This window comes from Magnolia sinica, chromosome 16, assembly GCF_029962835.1.
Source record: "Magnolia sinica isolate HGM2019 chromosome 16, MsV1, whole genome shotgun sequence".
In the NCBI taxonomy this organism is placed as follows: Eukaryota; Viridiplantae; Streptophyta; class Magnoliopsida; order Magnoliales; family Magnoliaceae; genus Magnolia; species Magnolia sinica.
Window position 1 is genome coordinate 19523279 of NC_080588.1, and position 12772 is coordinate 19536050.

The 12772-nt window shown below is 38.5% G+C and overlaps 1 protein-coding gene across 4 annotated transcripts in view; it reads right to left on the bottom strand.

Annotated features, from left to right (window-relative positions):
• Window positions 1-271: 271 nt before the first annotated feature.
• The window catches only part of LOC131229157 (probable ubiquitin conjugation factor E4), a 43237-nt gene continuing 30736 nt past the window's right edge, over window positions 272-12772 (bottom strand). For all 4 annotated transcript variants that reach the window (XM_058225041.1, XM_058225040.1, XM_058225039.1 and 1 more), the window contains 4 exons: window positions 2759-2851; window positions 2461-2625; window positions 970-1059; window positions 272-815 (listed from right to left, as the gene is read on the bottom strand). In XM_058225041.1, coding sequence (XP_058081024.1) covers window positions 609-815; window positions 970-1059; window positions 2461-2625; window positions 2759-2851 — 555 coding nt within the window. In that variant the 3' untranslated portion in view covers window positions 272-608. The remainder of the gene's footprint in view (window positions 816-969; window positions 1060-2460; window positions 2626-2758; window positions 2852-12772) is intronic.

Genomic DNA, 12772 nt, shown 5'->3' on the forward strand with positions numbered 1-12772 from the left:
GCCTTGCTCGGGCTACATCCAAAGAGGCAGTAGTTGGGTAGCGGGCTGCTCGAATGGAAGAAAGAACACCTGGCAGATAAAATCCCAGCAAGAAGCACCACTGCATCCACAAATGTGGGTAATGCCCTAAATACCCTGACCAACTAATGCCCTTTTTTAAGTCTCAAGGTCTAGAACTCCCCTAAACTAATTGCTTGGCAAAACTGTCCAAAGTTGCTGGCATTCTATATAAGATGCAAATCAGAAAAGACACTTGCATATCAAAAGGCTCTAAAACATAACTGACTGTTCATTAAATATTTCCATTAATAGATACAAAAGTGAAACTATTCAGCTTCAAAACCTATAATTCACCATTCAACTAATATCATCATCATTGGGTGTGTGTGTGTGTGTGTGTAGACATATAGATGGAAAAGCGACTTCTATTTTCGCTTTTCATGTTCCCATGGCAAGGCAACCCTGTTCTTCATGAACAGGACAACAGTGAATTTCCATCATATATGCTGATATGAGAATTGAGCAGCTTCAGTGGATTTTCTCACGGCAGGATGTTCGCAACCAGAGCTCCACTTAGGAACCGAATGAAAGAGCACTTGAAAGAAAAGCTATTGTTCCATTGGGTTCCAATCAGCTGAAGTAATTTTACCTTTTGTGTTTTGGAAATCTACCTCAGAACTTTGCATGTCCAGTGCTAGCCCTTGGCTTTGCTTCTTCAACTCCTGTGCTCTTACAAATTCTTCAATCCTTGCCTTCAGTTCAACATCCGGAATAAGCATGTCTTGAGTAAGGTGTGATCGGTTGAATGGATCACTCTGCGATAGACATAAACGAGAAGAAAGAACTAAATATAAATATATCATAACAATTTATTTATTTTTTCTGCAGTAGAGAAATGATTTTGATGGTGCAAAAGATCAATTGAACCAACAGCAATGACAATGACAACGACAACGACAACAACAGTACATTATCACTGAGCAGATGTCTCTGGATTACTGGCCTATCAACTGTGATTCTCGATGAAGGTAAGATGACGGGATCCTTCATCAAAGTATACTGCAGCAACAGCGACACAAGTGTGGATGTCAGTGTATGTTTTGTCAGTCCCCAATAACAACAACAACAACAAAAACAACAATAATAAAGAGAATATGGGCTTGTTTTCTCTGAAAGCTTTAAGAAGGATGGCGACTACCCAATATTCATGAACCATAGGACTTCGAACCCAGTTTCTATGTTGACAAAGGTCCACGTTTAAGCTTTTCTTTAAAGAGACCTCGTACTACAAACCTTTTTTTTTTTTTTCCCCTGAAATTCTACATTGGGTGAAAACTACCAACCCTGTTTCAGAGGTCTATGGAAGAGTCCCTGAGAAATAGAATGGTTTGGAACAAAAACAAGATGTAGCACAGTAATAAAGGAAATATTTCTTAAATTCTTCCACAGCCCTTTGGCAGGCCTTCCTGTCTTAATACTAATCAATTAAAACAAGAGGCAAAAAACCATTTCGCGGGGCCATACTAGTAGTTGTAAATAAATTAATAAATACATAAATAAAGAAAAAGACAAGAAATTTTGGGGAAGGTGAACTAGGTGTCACAGAATCAAATGATTCTTCCATTTCAGATTAGAGGTGTATGGTTTGAACAGGTTGAAGCTGCATGGGGAGGAAACAAAGGGCCTTTCATCTTTATGTTCAGCGTAGGTTAATAGGGTAAAAAAGGCATGGTCTCAAGCCCTATAAATTGGATTAAGGCTAGCTGTCATAAGCCCATCAAGATTCTAGGCTGAGCTTGGCCTACGCATCCATTCCAGTTGCGGGCCAGGCCAGGCCCAAACCTTGTTCACTGTCACACCTAAATTTCCGTGTGGGAATACAAATTTTACCTTAGAAGGATTCCCTTAATTATCCTGAGGAATCCTATGAATCTCGGCCTGAGGATATGTATACTATCCTCAGGCCCCGAGTTAGCACAAGTGGGGTCCAACGAAGATCCAGACCTTCCAGACCAGGGCCTACCATGATTGTACCATGCTCCAAATCTCCCAGTTTGGAATTCAATCTATTGCCCTTTTCCATTGGCCATAAACATCGCTGTACTTCTCATAACCATCTGCATGCTACCGAATGGAAGGTCAGGATGGGGCCTAGTCCATCAACAGTGATGCCCATTAGATGAATGGTATTGGATGCCCGAAAATGGGGCTCCACTTGTAGGAACTCAACATCAGAGTAAATTATACTAATCCATAGACTGAGGAACATATAATTTCACTCTACATGTATTCTATAACAACAGAAATACATTTCCCATTTTAAAAATTGTGTATCCTGCAGGTCAGAAACATGTCTTTGAACTTGTACAATGTGTTCATGTCACCTGCACACAAATAGACATTTCTACGTTCACTCCAAGTCCGCATTCATTGATCTCCTGTAAAAAGATAAACTTTTACCTGAATGGGGTCAAGAAATTCATCCGGTATTTCTCCAAGGACAGCTTCAATGTCCATTGCATCAGAAGCTGCCATTTTTGCTTTTGCACCAAGCTCAACAAACTCCTGAATCACCCTTATATCTTCACCTATTTTCCGCAGAACATCTGTTGCATCAGCAAACAACTGGAGCAGACTTGAAAATGTCAGACTACATAAAATCAGTCCCGAATCCATGAAAATTAAATTATATATATATATATATATAACACAACAAATATGCTCTAATAGATATAGCAGCTTTATTTCAAGTGAGTACCTGTTCGTTGTATGAACGCCCATCCTTCGAGATGGCACTTGGGAATACATTTTCCTTGTCTCCTCTTGCAACATGAACATATATTCTGACAATCTTCAGGAAAAAAAAAAAAAAAAAAGCGTTGACCAAATAAGAAATCACACATAGGCAGAAATGGGCACTTTCTGTTTAAAGGTAAAACCAAAAACATTATTTAAAAAATGAAATATTCAGAACTGGAGCTTTATTTCGACTTCGGTTAGCCTGAGTTTTTTTTTTTTTTTTGTCATTTCTTTTTTGATAAGAAGTAATTATATTAAATATATATTTAAAAAATATATATATAAATTATATTGGTCCCACAAAATAGTCTATCTCAACATATTCTTTTTGAAGGGGAGTAAATCATATCATTTACTTCCCTTACATTTAACCTACAGTATAAATGGAAAATCTAGTTAATAACAAAGGTTAAATCTACTTAGATTGGAATCCCCTCAAGAGGCCCACTTAACAACATTTTGTGAACCTCCCTCATCCATGAAGGCCTCAAAAAAGACAGAAATGATAATCTTACCTAGAGTGCAAAGTAATGCAACTAAAAACCCAATTAATTACAAATCCATATCATTTTCTTTTCGAAAGATGCAAATCTAGATTTTCCCCTTTCTTATTCTTCAATCTCGGCCCAATGCTAGCAATGAATTTTTATTACCATTTTTTGAACGATGAGATTTCATTGAAAAAAAGGCCGAAGCCAAGATATACAAATATACAAAAATACAACCACAACAATAGAAACGCCCCCCAAAGGACATGAATGGGACACTGAGAAAACTACGCTTCCACCCACTCCTACACATTAAGAATAGCTCGACTGAAAACTTGCACTGCTCAATTTCTTTTGTTTCTGAAACATCCCTTGTTCCTTTCCCACCATAAAGCCCATGGACTTGCTAACAAGTTAATCGCCACCTCTTTTTCCCTTCTTTTCATATCCCTCCAAGCCAAGTAGTTCCTCTATCTTGTTAGGAAACACCCATTGAACCCCCAAACAATTGTAGAAAATGATCTCAGACCTTCTTGGCAAATATGCAATGAATGAACAAGTGATCCATAGATTCCGCATCTTTTAAACACATCAAGCAAACGCTCGGAAGGATCATCTTTCTCTTGCGCAAATTGTCTATTGTTAGAGCTTTATTCCTTCCCACTAGCCAACCAAAAGCAGCCACCTTCAAACGAGCACCATAATGCCACAGGAATGCCGTTAAAAATACCCCATGGTTTTCCTCACTTGCACACAAAAACCGATAGAAGGATCTAACTGAGAATGAGCCTGACTAATCCTTTAACCACCTTATGGAGTCCACCTCCATTGAGATTGGAGAAGACTTTGCCAACAACTCAAGCAATTGAACCACTTCTTCAATCTCCCCATCCGATAGGTTTCTTCTGAAGGTAGGGACCCACGTTACCTCCTCACTGCTAACTGAGTAAAACTTAAACACCTCCTCCCCCTCTTCCCTAGCTAACCCTGCTAATGACGGAAACATATCACCCAACCTCACATCTCCCACTCATCTATCATCCCAATATCTAATTCTCTTTCCATCCCCAAGTGAAAGCCTATTCCCTTCTACACTGTTTCTTTTAGGGAAGTTATCGACTTCCACAAATAAGAAGATCAATACAAAGATGACGCTTTAGTCCACCACCCCCCTTCCTCCACCTCATATTTTCTAGAAATTAACTCCCACCATCTAGCTTCTCCCTCAAGCCCAAACCTCCAAATCCATTTCTCAAACAGAGCTAGATTCATCTCTTCTAACTTTAAAATTCCTGCTCCTCCTTGGACCGCTGGTTTGCACACTTTAAAATTCACGCCGCAAGTTCAGTATTCAAGTTATCCGACCCAAAGCACCGCACCCGACACGTGACTATGGATCTACTATCAAATGTCTCTTAATAAATGCATTAACATGCAACCCATTCAAGATCATAAAGAAATTATCATCATCAATGGTTAGCTATAATAATCATCATTCATGAATGACAATAATAACTAAGCACTTGAACATTTATCAGTCCCCCCCCCCCCCCCCTCTCTCTCTCTCTCTCTCTCTCTCTCAATAACTAAAACAACTAAAGTCTTCTATTAGCTGCTCCTTCAAAGTCCAACATCTTTAAGTGAAAGGTTCAGGGTTGCTCAGGTGCTCCTCTAGTCCTCTGGTCGCGTCCGGATCCTGAATTTTTAAATTCTCAATAGGGATGAGCCTCGCAACCTAGTAAACAACTTTGAACAACAAATTTAATATGCATATATATACAATAACATGAATGTCCAATAATCATATTAGAGTAATAAATGAAAGGAACAATTCATAATATTATCATTGGTTGATATCAGTGTCTGAATCATAAATATGCCATCATGTTGATCCAAACCCACCTGATTGCTATGCAACCTCCAATAACATGCTGACCCTAGCCAAATAGCGTGTACGGTTACTAGCACGGCTAATGGGTCTCCTAAATGGTACCAGATAGGGTTCGAAATATGTGCACTGTGTTAGTTCACAACCGATGCACTTAGAAAGTGTGCATTGTGTTAGTTCACAACCGATGCACCTTACTCATTATAATATACAAAATATAAAGATCTCATCACATTATAAAATGCATAATTAAAAAGTTGAGTCAAAATTGCTTACTATCTTAAGTCCTCTTCATTTCCTTGCACTCCTCGATCACAGACTTCTGTGATCTACTCCACCATAATAATATTCATATACTTAGGCACTAGTTCACATTTTTTTTTTAAAAGCTATTTAATCAAAATTTTCATTATACATTCCAATTAGTCCATCCTAGACATATCTCTTAACCAATTATATTTAAAGCCTTCTAATTAGCCCAGCAGGGCTCAAATCAGTATTTGGGTGGCTTGGATTATCTTAAATATTTTTACAAAGAAAAATATTGCCTAAGATGGACACTTCTTCCTGACATGGTCCACTTGAATTCTTTATTAATCTCTTCTTCTTTTTTTGGCGGGGGGAATTACACTCTAAAATGAGCTGTCAGAAGGGATGAACGGCGTGGATTTCACCATCCATCATGGTGGATCTCTTGTGGGCCACTCGAATGGCGTAAAAAAAGTTTTTAATAGTGGTCATTCAAGGCGTCTGTATGGCCCACATGAGATTTGATTTATTTATTAATTTTTTGCTTCAATCTAGGCACCCTCCTCATAAGGTGGTCCAGTAGACTAACTAAACAGTGTTGGTATCTCTCATTTTTCATGGTGGGTTCCATCTAAACCACACATGGGAACTCCCTTTGTAGGATGACTACTCGTCCAGAGTCTGCGCCTTGCCAGCCTCTGGATACAAAGGTCATTACACTTCTATTTATAATATATTTTAATATATACCTAAGTTGGTATATAAAAAAAAATTCCACAAAAAAGATTTTAATAATAGTTATCTCATGTACAGTGTGGTCCAGAGACACATGGATCTACTTGATTAAGTGGTCCACAGACACATGGATCTGCCTGATTACGTGGGCCACACTAAATAGCTGAATAGCATGTAATAAAATGAATACATCAAGATGAATCACCTATGCGAAATCTACCAAAGTTGAGACAATCTAATATCTAAATCTTTACCATAATCACAAATTGAACAATCAAATAAAAATCAAAAGAAATGATCTTTAAATTACTTATATTGATAATCAACGGTATGGATCAACTTGAAGAGGATAGGATTGCCAGATACAACACACCAAAGTTCTCACACTATGAATGGATATGATTGGTGGAGAGGTGCACTCATCCACCCCTCCTTTATACTAAAATGGGCTAACGCCCAATCACCAGAACAAGCAGATTTCATCCCTCATTCAAGGGATTGAATCATATCACTTTCAAATTAAGTTTCAACTCTTAAGTGTCATTTGATTCAAATCCACCTGTGGCCCATCACCATGATCTGACTTGATCATCTTAACATATGAGATATGAGGGAATCAGTGGTTTTCTATTTTCTCCAATGGACTCCACATGGTCAAGATAGATTCATATTAAAAAGGTCAAAATTAACAGTTAAGATGAATAATAGATTGAAAACGGTCCTATCACTAAGAATCATTTGGTACAATTAGATTCTCCAACTCACGGCCTACATGGCCAACCATCCTACACAACTAACAATGGTTCCATTCATCACAGATGTACAAAGGAAGAATCCTTTTAAAACGAATTCTCCTTGGGTTACTCTTAGGATTCATGAATGGTTGATCCATCTCTCGATTCTAGGCTTAACGTGACCCATCAAAAATAATGTAAACTGTTCATCTTAAAGGAAATACATACTTAATGAAGAATTGGATCTATGATGGACAATATTGAAAAATTCAAGCACCAAAGATCTAAGGAAACCAATGAGGAATGAATGAAATCAAAGATTTGAAGTGAAGAAACCAAGGAAAATGAATATTGAAAATTCAAGGCCAAAAAAATCATGTTCTAAAATTCCGGGGCCAGAAAAACAAAATCCTGAAAACTACAGAAACAGCCCTTTAATGCCATCGAAAGAAAGTTCAATCCCATCGAACCCTCTTTGATTCAATTGAGAAAATCATGAATTTCCAAGTTAGTTGTTGGACATATTCATGCACCCTTCGATGCCGTCGAAGGTGCAAGCGACTGCGTAAATTCAAAATGGGTTTGCAAACTTTTCTGAGGCAATACGAAAGATTGAGTTCCAAAAATATTTAAAGGAGTCCCTAGGATATGCCAAATCATTTTCTAGGGTTTGGAAAGGAAGAGAAGGCCAAGGTATTCCATATCGGTAACGGTGGCCGTAATGGTCTCCACCATTACCGATACGGGTATTGGCCGTAACGGCCAATACAGGGGTGTAACGACCGTTATGACCCCCCACAACGGTTGAAAATTTTCTTTTGCCCGAAAAATTCTAAAAAAATATCTAGAAAATTAAGAATAATGTAAATATTTCAAATTTGTATTCATTTTTTGTTTTGAACATGTTTATGATAGTGTAACGGTCCACTGTTTGGTGAGAGTGTTGTATCAGGTTGTCTAGTGAATTGTTTAAAATGACTGTCTCTAATGTTTACACATCACAATCAAGCATTAGAACTAGAAATCAGAAAAAGGCATAAATACAGTTTTTTCAAATTTTTGAAAAAAACAAAGGCCCTCGGAGATTCTATTTGCACAAATCACTTCAATCCACAAATTTAATCTTAAAAGCTATAGTAAGAGTGGTCGGAATCTGTTGTAAAATGATATAGGAGAGTTTTTAGAATGAGATAAGTGAAAAAGTGGAGAAAAATGAATTTAAATAGGAAAAAAAAAAAAAAAAGTGATCGTTTTTCGACCGTTAAGAGAGTAACGGTCGTTATGCCCTGTAACGGCCTTTACGGCCACCATAACGGCTGGTACGATCTTAAAAAACCAACTGCCCCTTTTTCGCCCCTGTATCGCGTAACGGTCATGGCTGTTACTTATACATATCGACCTTTATGGGCGTATCGTAACAGATACGGAACACCTTGGAGAAGGCCTAGGTGGAGCACCGACAACATTCTTCCACTTCGATTTCTTCACGGGTTCTAGTAGATCTTTTAGTTTTTCTTTTGTTTTTGAGTTAGCTATGAGTAGCTAATCTCTTAGCTAAGGCTAAAGGATGAAGCTTGGAGTTTTTCTTAATGTTTAATTTACTTCAATTTATTTGTTTTATATGTTGAACAATTCATTGAGATTTGATTTGAATGAAGAAGTATTTCTAGTTTACTTTGAACCATTGTCAACACCGAGCACATTGGATGCTTAGGAAAGCTAAGAATAGTTTCTTATCTATTTTGCAAGGGATAGATTTGTAAAATCCATTGATCTATCGTAGACTCTGGGCACGATAGATGCTTTGAATTTCCTGCGATCAATACTTTGATGCATGATGTGGGAACTAATTCAATTGAAGTTCAAATCTATTTTGATATATGAATGATGGTTTAACAGAATTATTTACCGATTGGATAGGATAGGACTTCGATTCCAATTGAGTTATCCATTGAATCAATAAATTCGATATTGTGAATGTTATGAGTGGATTCCTGGATCCTTAGTCATTTATTTATTTGTTTTAAACCCTTTTCCAAAATCATTGGATTGAAAACCCAGACAAACAATTAAACTTAGATTAGTTTTAGACTGTGTTTCCCATTCCTTGTGGATTCGACCTCGGTCTCACCGAGTTATTACTACTTCGCAACCCTGCAATTGGGGTTCGTTAACACACATCATGGCAAGTCCCACCTATTATGACAAGAATTCAATTCGGCCCAAAATTCATCCCGTTGTTTCGGTTTGCACGACCATAAACAAAAGAAAAACACTATCTGAAACCTAATCCCCTTTCCTTTAGCACCATTGACGCTGTGTATTTTCTTATCCAGCTGTCTTCTTTGCTCTAGGTTGCTGAATTCCATATCAGAAGAATACCTCTAGCCACTCCAAGCACATCCGTTGCTAACCACTAATTTTCCTTACCACCAAATCCAATTAATCAGTTGTTGGTCTGTTTCCAGCCACTTCGTTTCCTTGATCGCTACCAACTGAATTTTATATCTTTTACACATCTTTAGATGCCCTCTTTTTTGCGCGCACCCCAACCGTCGTACATTTCAAATCATAATCTTCATTGATAGGTTTATTGTCCCCTCCTAACCCCCCATATCTGCATAGACTATTTGAGTTGTTGCCATTGTCTTCCTGCCTCACCACTATTACTGTTTTGAACCTACTTTGGGACGATTGGTCTGCCCCTTTCTTCAACCCATTTAAAATAAGATACAGTCTTTCGGTCTACCCTCGAAAATTACCCCCACTAAACGCGCAACCTCCATCATTACCATTTTTATCCTCTTCATACCTTGGGCCATTGAGATCCTTCTGAAATGCAATTGCGCCACCTCTGTCTCTGCTGAATAATCATGCGATCTATTGAATTCCTTAACCTCCCGATTTTCCGGATGGTGCTTGAGAGCCAAAGGAGTTACACATGCTGTATCTTCAAGCTCACCAACACCAACTTCATCCCTATGAGATAACGTTGTACCTCTTGTCCCTCTGCGCAAAGGGGCCCTCCTTGCCTCGAACTGTGGGATCTGTGGAGCACCATCTGCTCCAGAGAGAGACTATACAAAGAGGGTGTACCCAGTGTTCGCAATATCGATACTATCGGCCGATATTATCGGTATCGCAACCCGGCGATATGAAACCCGTCGGAAGATACCAAGAATTTTTTTTAATTGTATGTAAATATCCAAAAAAAAAGAGAGAGGGAAACTTTCAACAAGTGGATTTCCGTACTTGTAGAAGTGTTTGCGCTGATCGGAAGCTACATTTAGTGGGCCATTCGAATCAAAGTGCGTTGTTCGTAGGGAATTGATTTCGGAAGATATTGCGAAAAAAATCCGGAGAAATCCAGAGATTTGGGAGAGAAATTAGGGTTTTAGGGGACGAACCCTCTCTGCTTTGAAATAGGGCTTCCGAGCCTTTTTTTAATCGCGCAGTCGAAAGTCAATTTCATGCGAAGATATTCGCACATGAAGTACATGCGCTAGGATGATAGGTGGGGCCCATTGTGATGTTTGTGAGCAATCTGCCACGTCCATCTATTTTGCAAGCTCATTTTAGGACATGCGACCGAAAATGAGGTGGATCCAAAACTCAGGTGGGCTGCACGAGAGGAAACAGTAGGGATTCAGTGACCATCGTTGAAACATTTTTTTGGCCACATAAGTTTAGAATCAGGATAAGTTTTTATGTTTTCACTTCTTCCCAATGGGAATGACCTCATAAACAGTTTGGATGACATATAAACATCAAGGTGGATCCTAGGAAAGTTTCAACGGTAGGAAACTCTTTCCCCAGTTTTCCCTCTCGTATGGCCCACTTGAGTTTTGGATCCGCCTCATTTTCTGTGCATCTCCTAAAATGAGCTCGTAAAATGGATGGATGGGGTGGATTTCTCACAAACATCACAGTGGGCCCCACCTAGCATCCAAGCGTAGGAACTTCCGGCGAAAGCCTTTTGCAAGAAATCTACATCAGGTGCGGACTGAACGGACGGTCCTGTCAAAGGCTCTATACAGCCCACCATGATGTATGTGTTTTATCCGCACTGTCCATCCATTTTGATAGGTCATTTTCGGGTATAAGGCTAAAATGTAGTTAAATATAAGGCTCAAGTGGACCACATGACAAGAAGTCGTGGTGGCAATGATATCCACTGTTGAAGCTTTCATAGGGCCCATTGTGATGTTTATTTGTCATCTAGTCTGTTCATAAGGTTTGATAGACCTAGATGAAGGGAAAACATAAATATTAGCTTGATCCAAAACTTTTGTAGCTCCTAAATTTTTTTTAACAGTGGCCATTCAATGACCACTTTTTCGTGTGGTGTGGTCCACATTTTTGTATTTGCCTCATTTTTTGGCCCATTCCCTAAAATAATATGCCAACATGAATTGACGGTGTATATACACCATATTACATCGAGGTGGCCCCACAGTCAGGGAACCACCATATTATGTACATCCTCTAATGTGGTCCACTTGATTTCTAGATCTGCCTCATTTTTTTCACAGGCTTTAAAATGATCCAAAAAAATGAATGGACGGCATGGATACAGTGCATGGGGCCCAGACAATTTGCCTCATTTTTTTAGCCAATACTTGTCAAAAAGTATAGATATAAAAGTCAGGAACAGGAGAGCGGATAAGGTGAGACCCAATACTCACCTAAGATGGTGCAGCTGCGAGGCCCACCTTAATGTATATATTATGCATTCACGTCGTTCATCCGTTTTTCCAAATCATTTTAGTGTATTATCCAAAAAATGAAGCACATCTAATTATCAGGTGGACCATACCAAAGGAAAAAAGTTGTGATTGACTATTAAAGGGACACAAAAGTTCTGGATCAATCTGAGATTTGTTTTTTCCTTTCATCCAAGATTATGTGAACTTATAACAGATTAGATGGTAAATAAACACTATGAAAACACTAAGGTGAGCCCTAAGAAGGTTTTAATGGTAGGGCCTTCAATCAATATTGTTTCCTATGGCATGGTCCACTTGATAATTGGATATGCTTTTTTTTTTTGGTATGGTGTCATAAATTAAGGTGTCAAAACAGATGGATGGTGTGGATATACATGTCTTGATGCATTTATAAATGTTATGCAACATATTTGAATATAGTTGTTTTAGTTCAATCAGATAGCGCATAACTTAGGACCCTATACAAAGGAAACCTATTATGTGTACCTTTTTTTTTTGAGATTTTATGATTTAAAAGTGTGTATTAAGGTCATTTTTAATAATCCCTTAAGTTTTATTGAAAAATTTAAACATTTTCCCAATGTTTCCCAAAAAGTGCGATAAATTACGCGATACAAATGATATATCCCGTGCGATAACCGATACGTATCTGTATCCCAAGGGTGCGATATATTGTGTGATACCGATATTTCGAACACTGGGTGTACCTACTTGAATAGTACTTTTGAAGACATCCGACTAGACTCCAAAGCTTTCCCCTGAGTTCTTTATAGCACAAACTATAGCCTGGTCCTCTACCGTCGACCGATTGCTGACATTCAAAAGCTTGTTTGCAAAAGACCCACTCAATTGTATGAGGAATTCGCATCGCAACGCCCGTAAGTTTTCTAACAGATTTTGCATTCAATTTGGGTCACACGTGCCTTAAGTAGTCGAGCTCGCATGTGGAATCGGGAATTACGTTCTCACATGCCGTGGGATTTTCCTTAGCCTGAGTAGTTATATGTATACTCGACCCATTTGAAAATGTCGAGAAAGGACCATTACTCCCATCCTGGCCATGTGTCACCATGTTATTTGTTGGAGAGAAGACTTTTAGAGCCCCTCATAAGTGCTATCCCTGCTCTTGCAACTCTTCCATTGTTTCTCCAC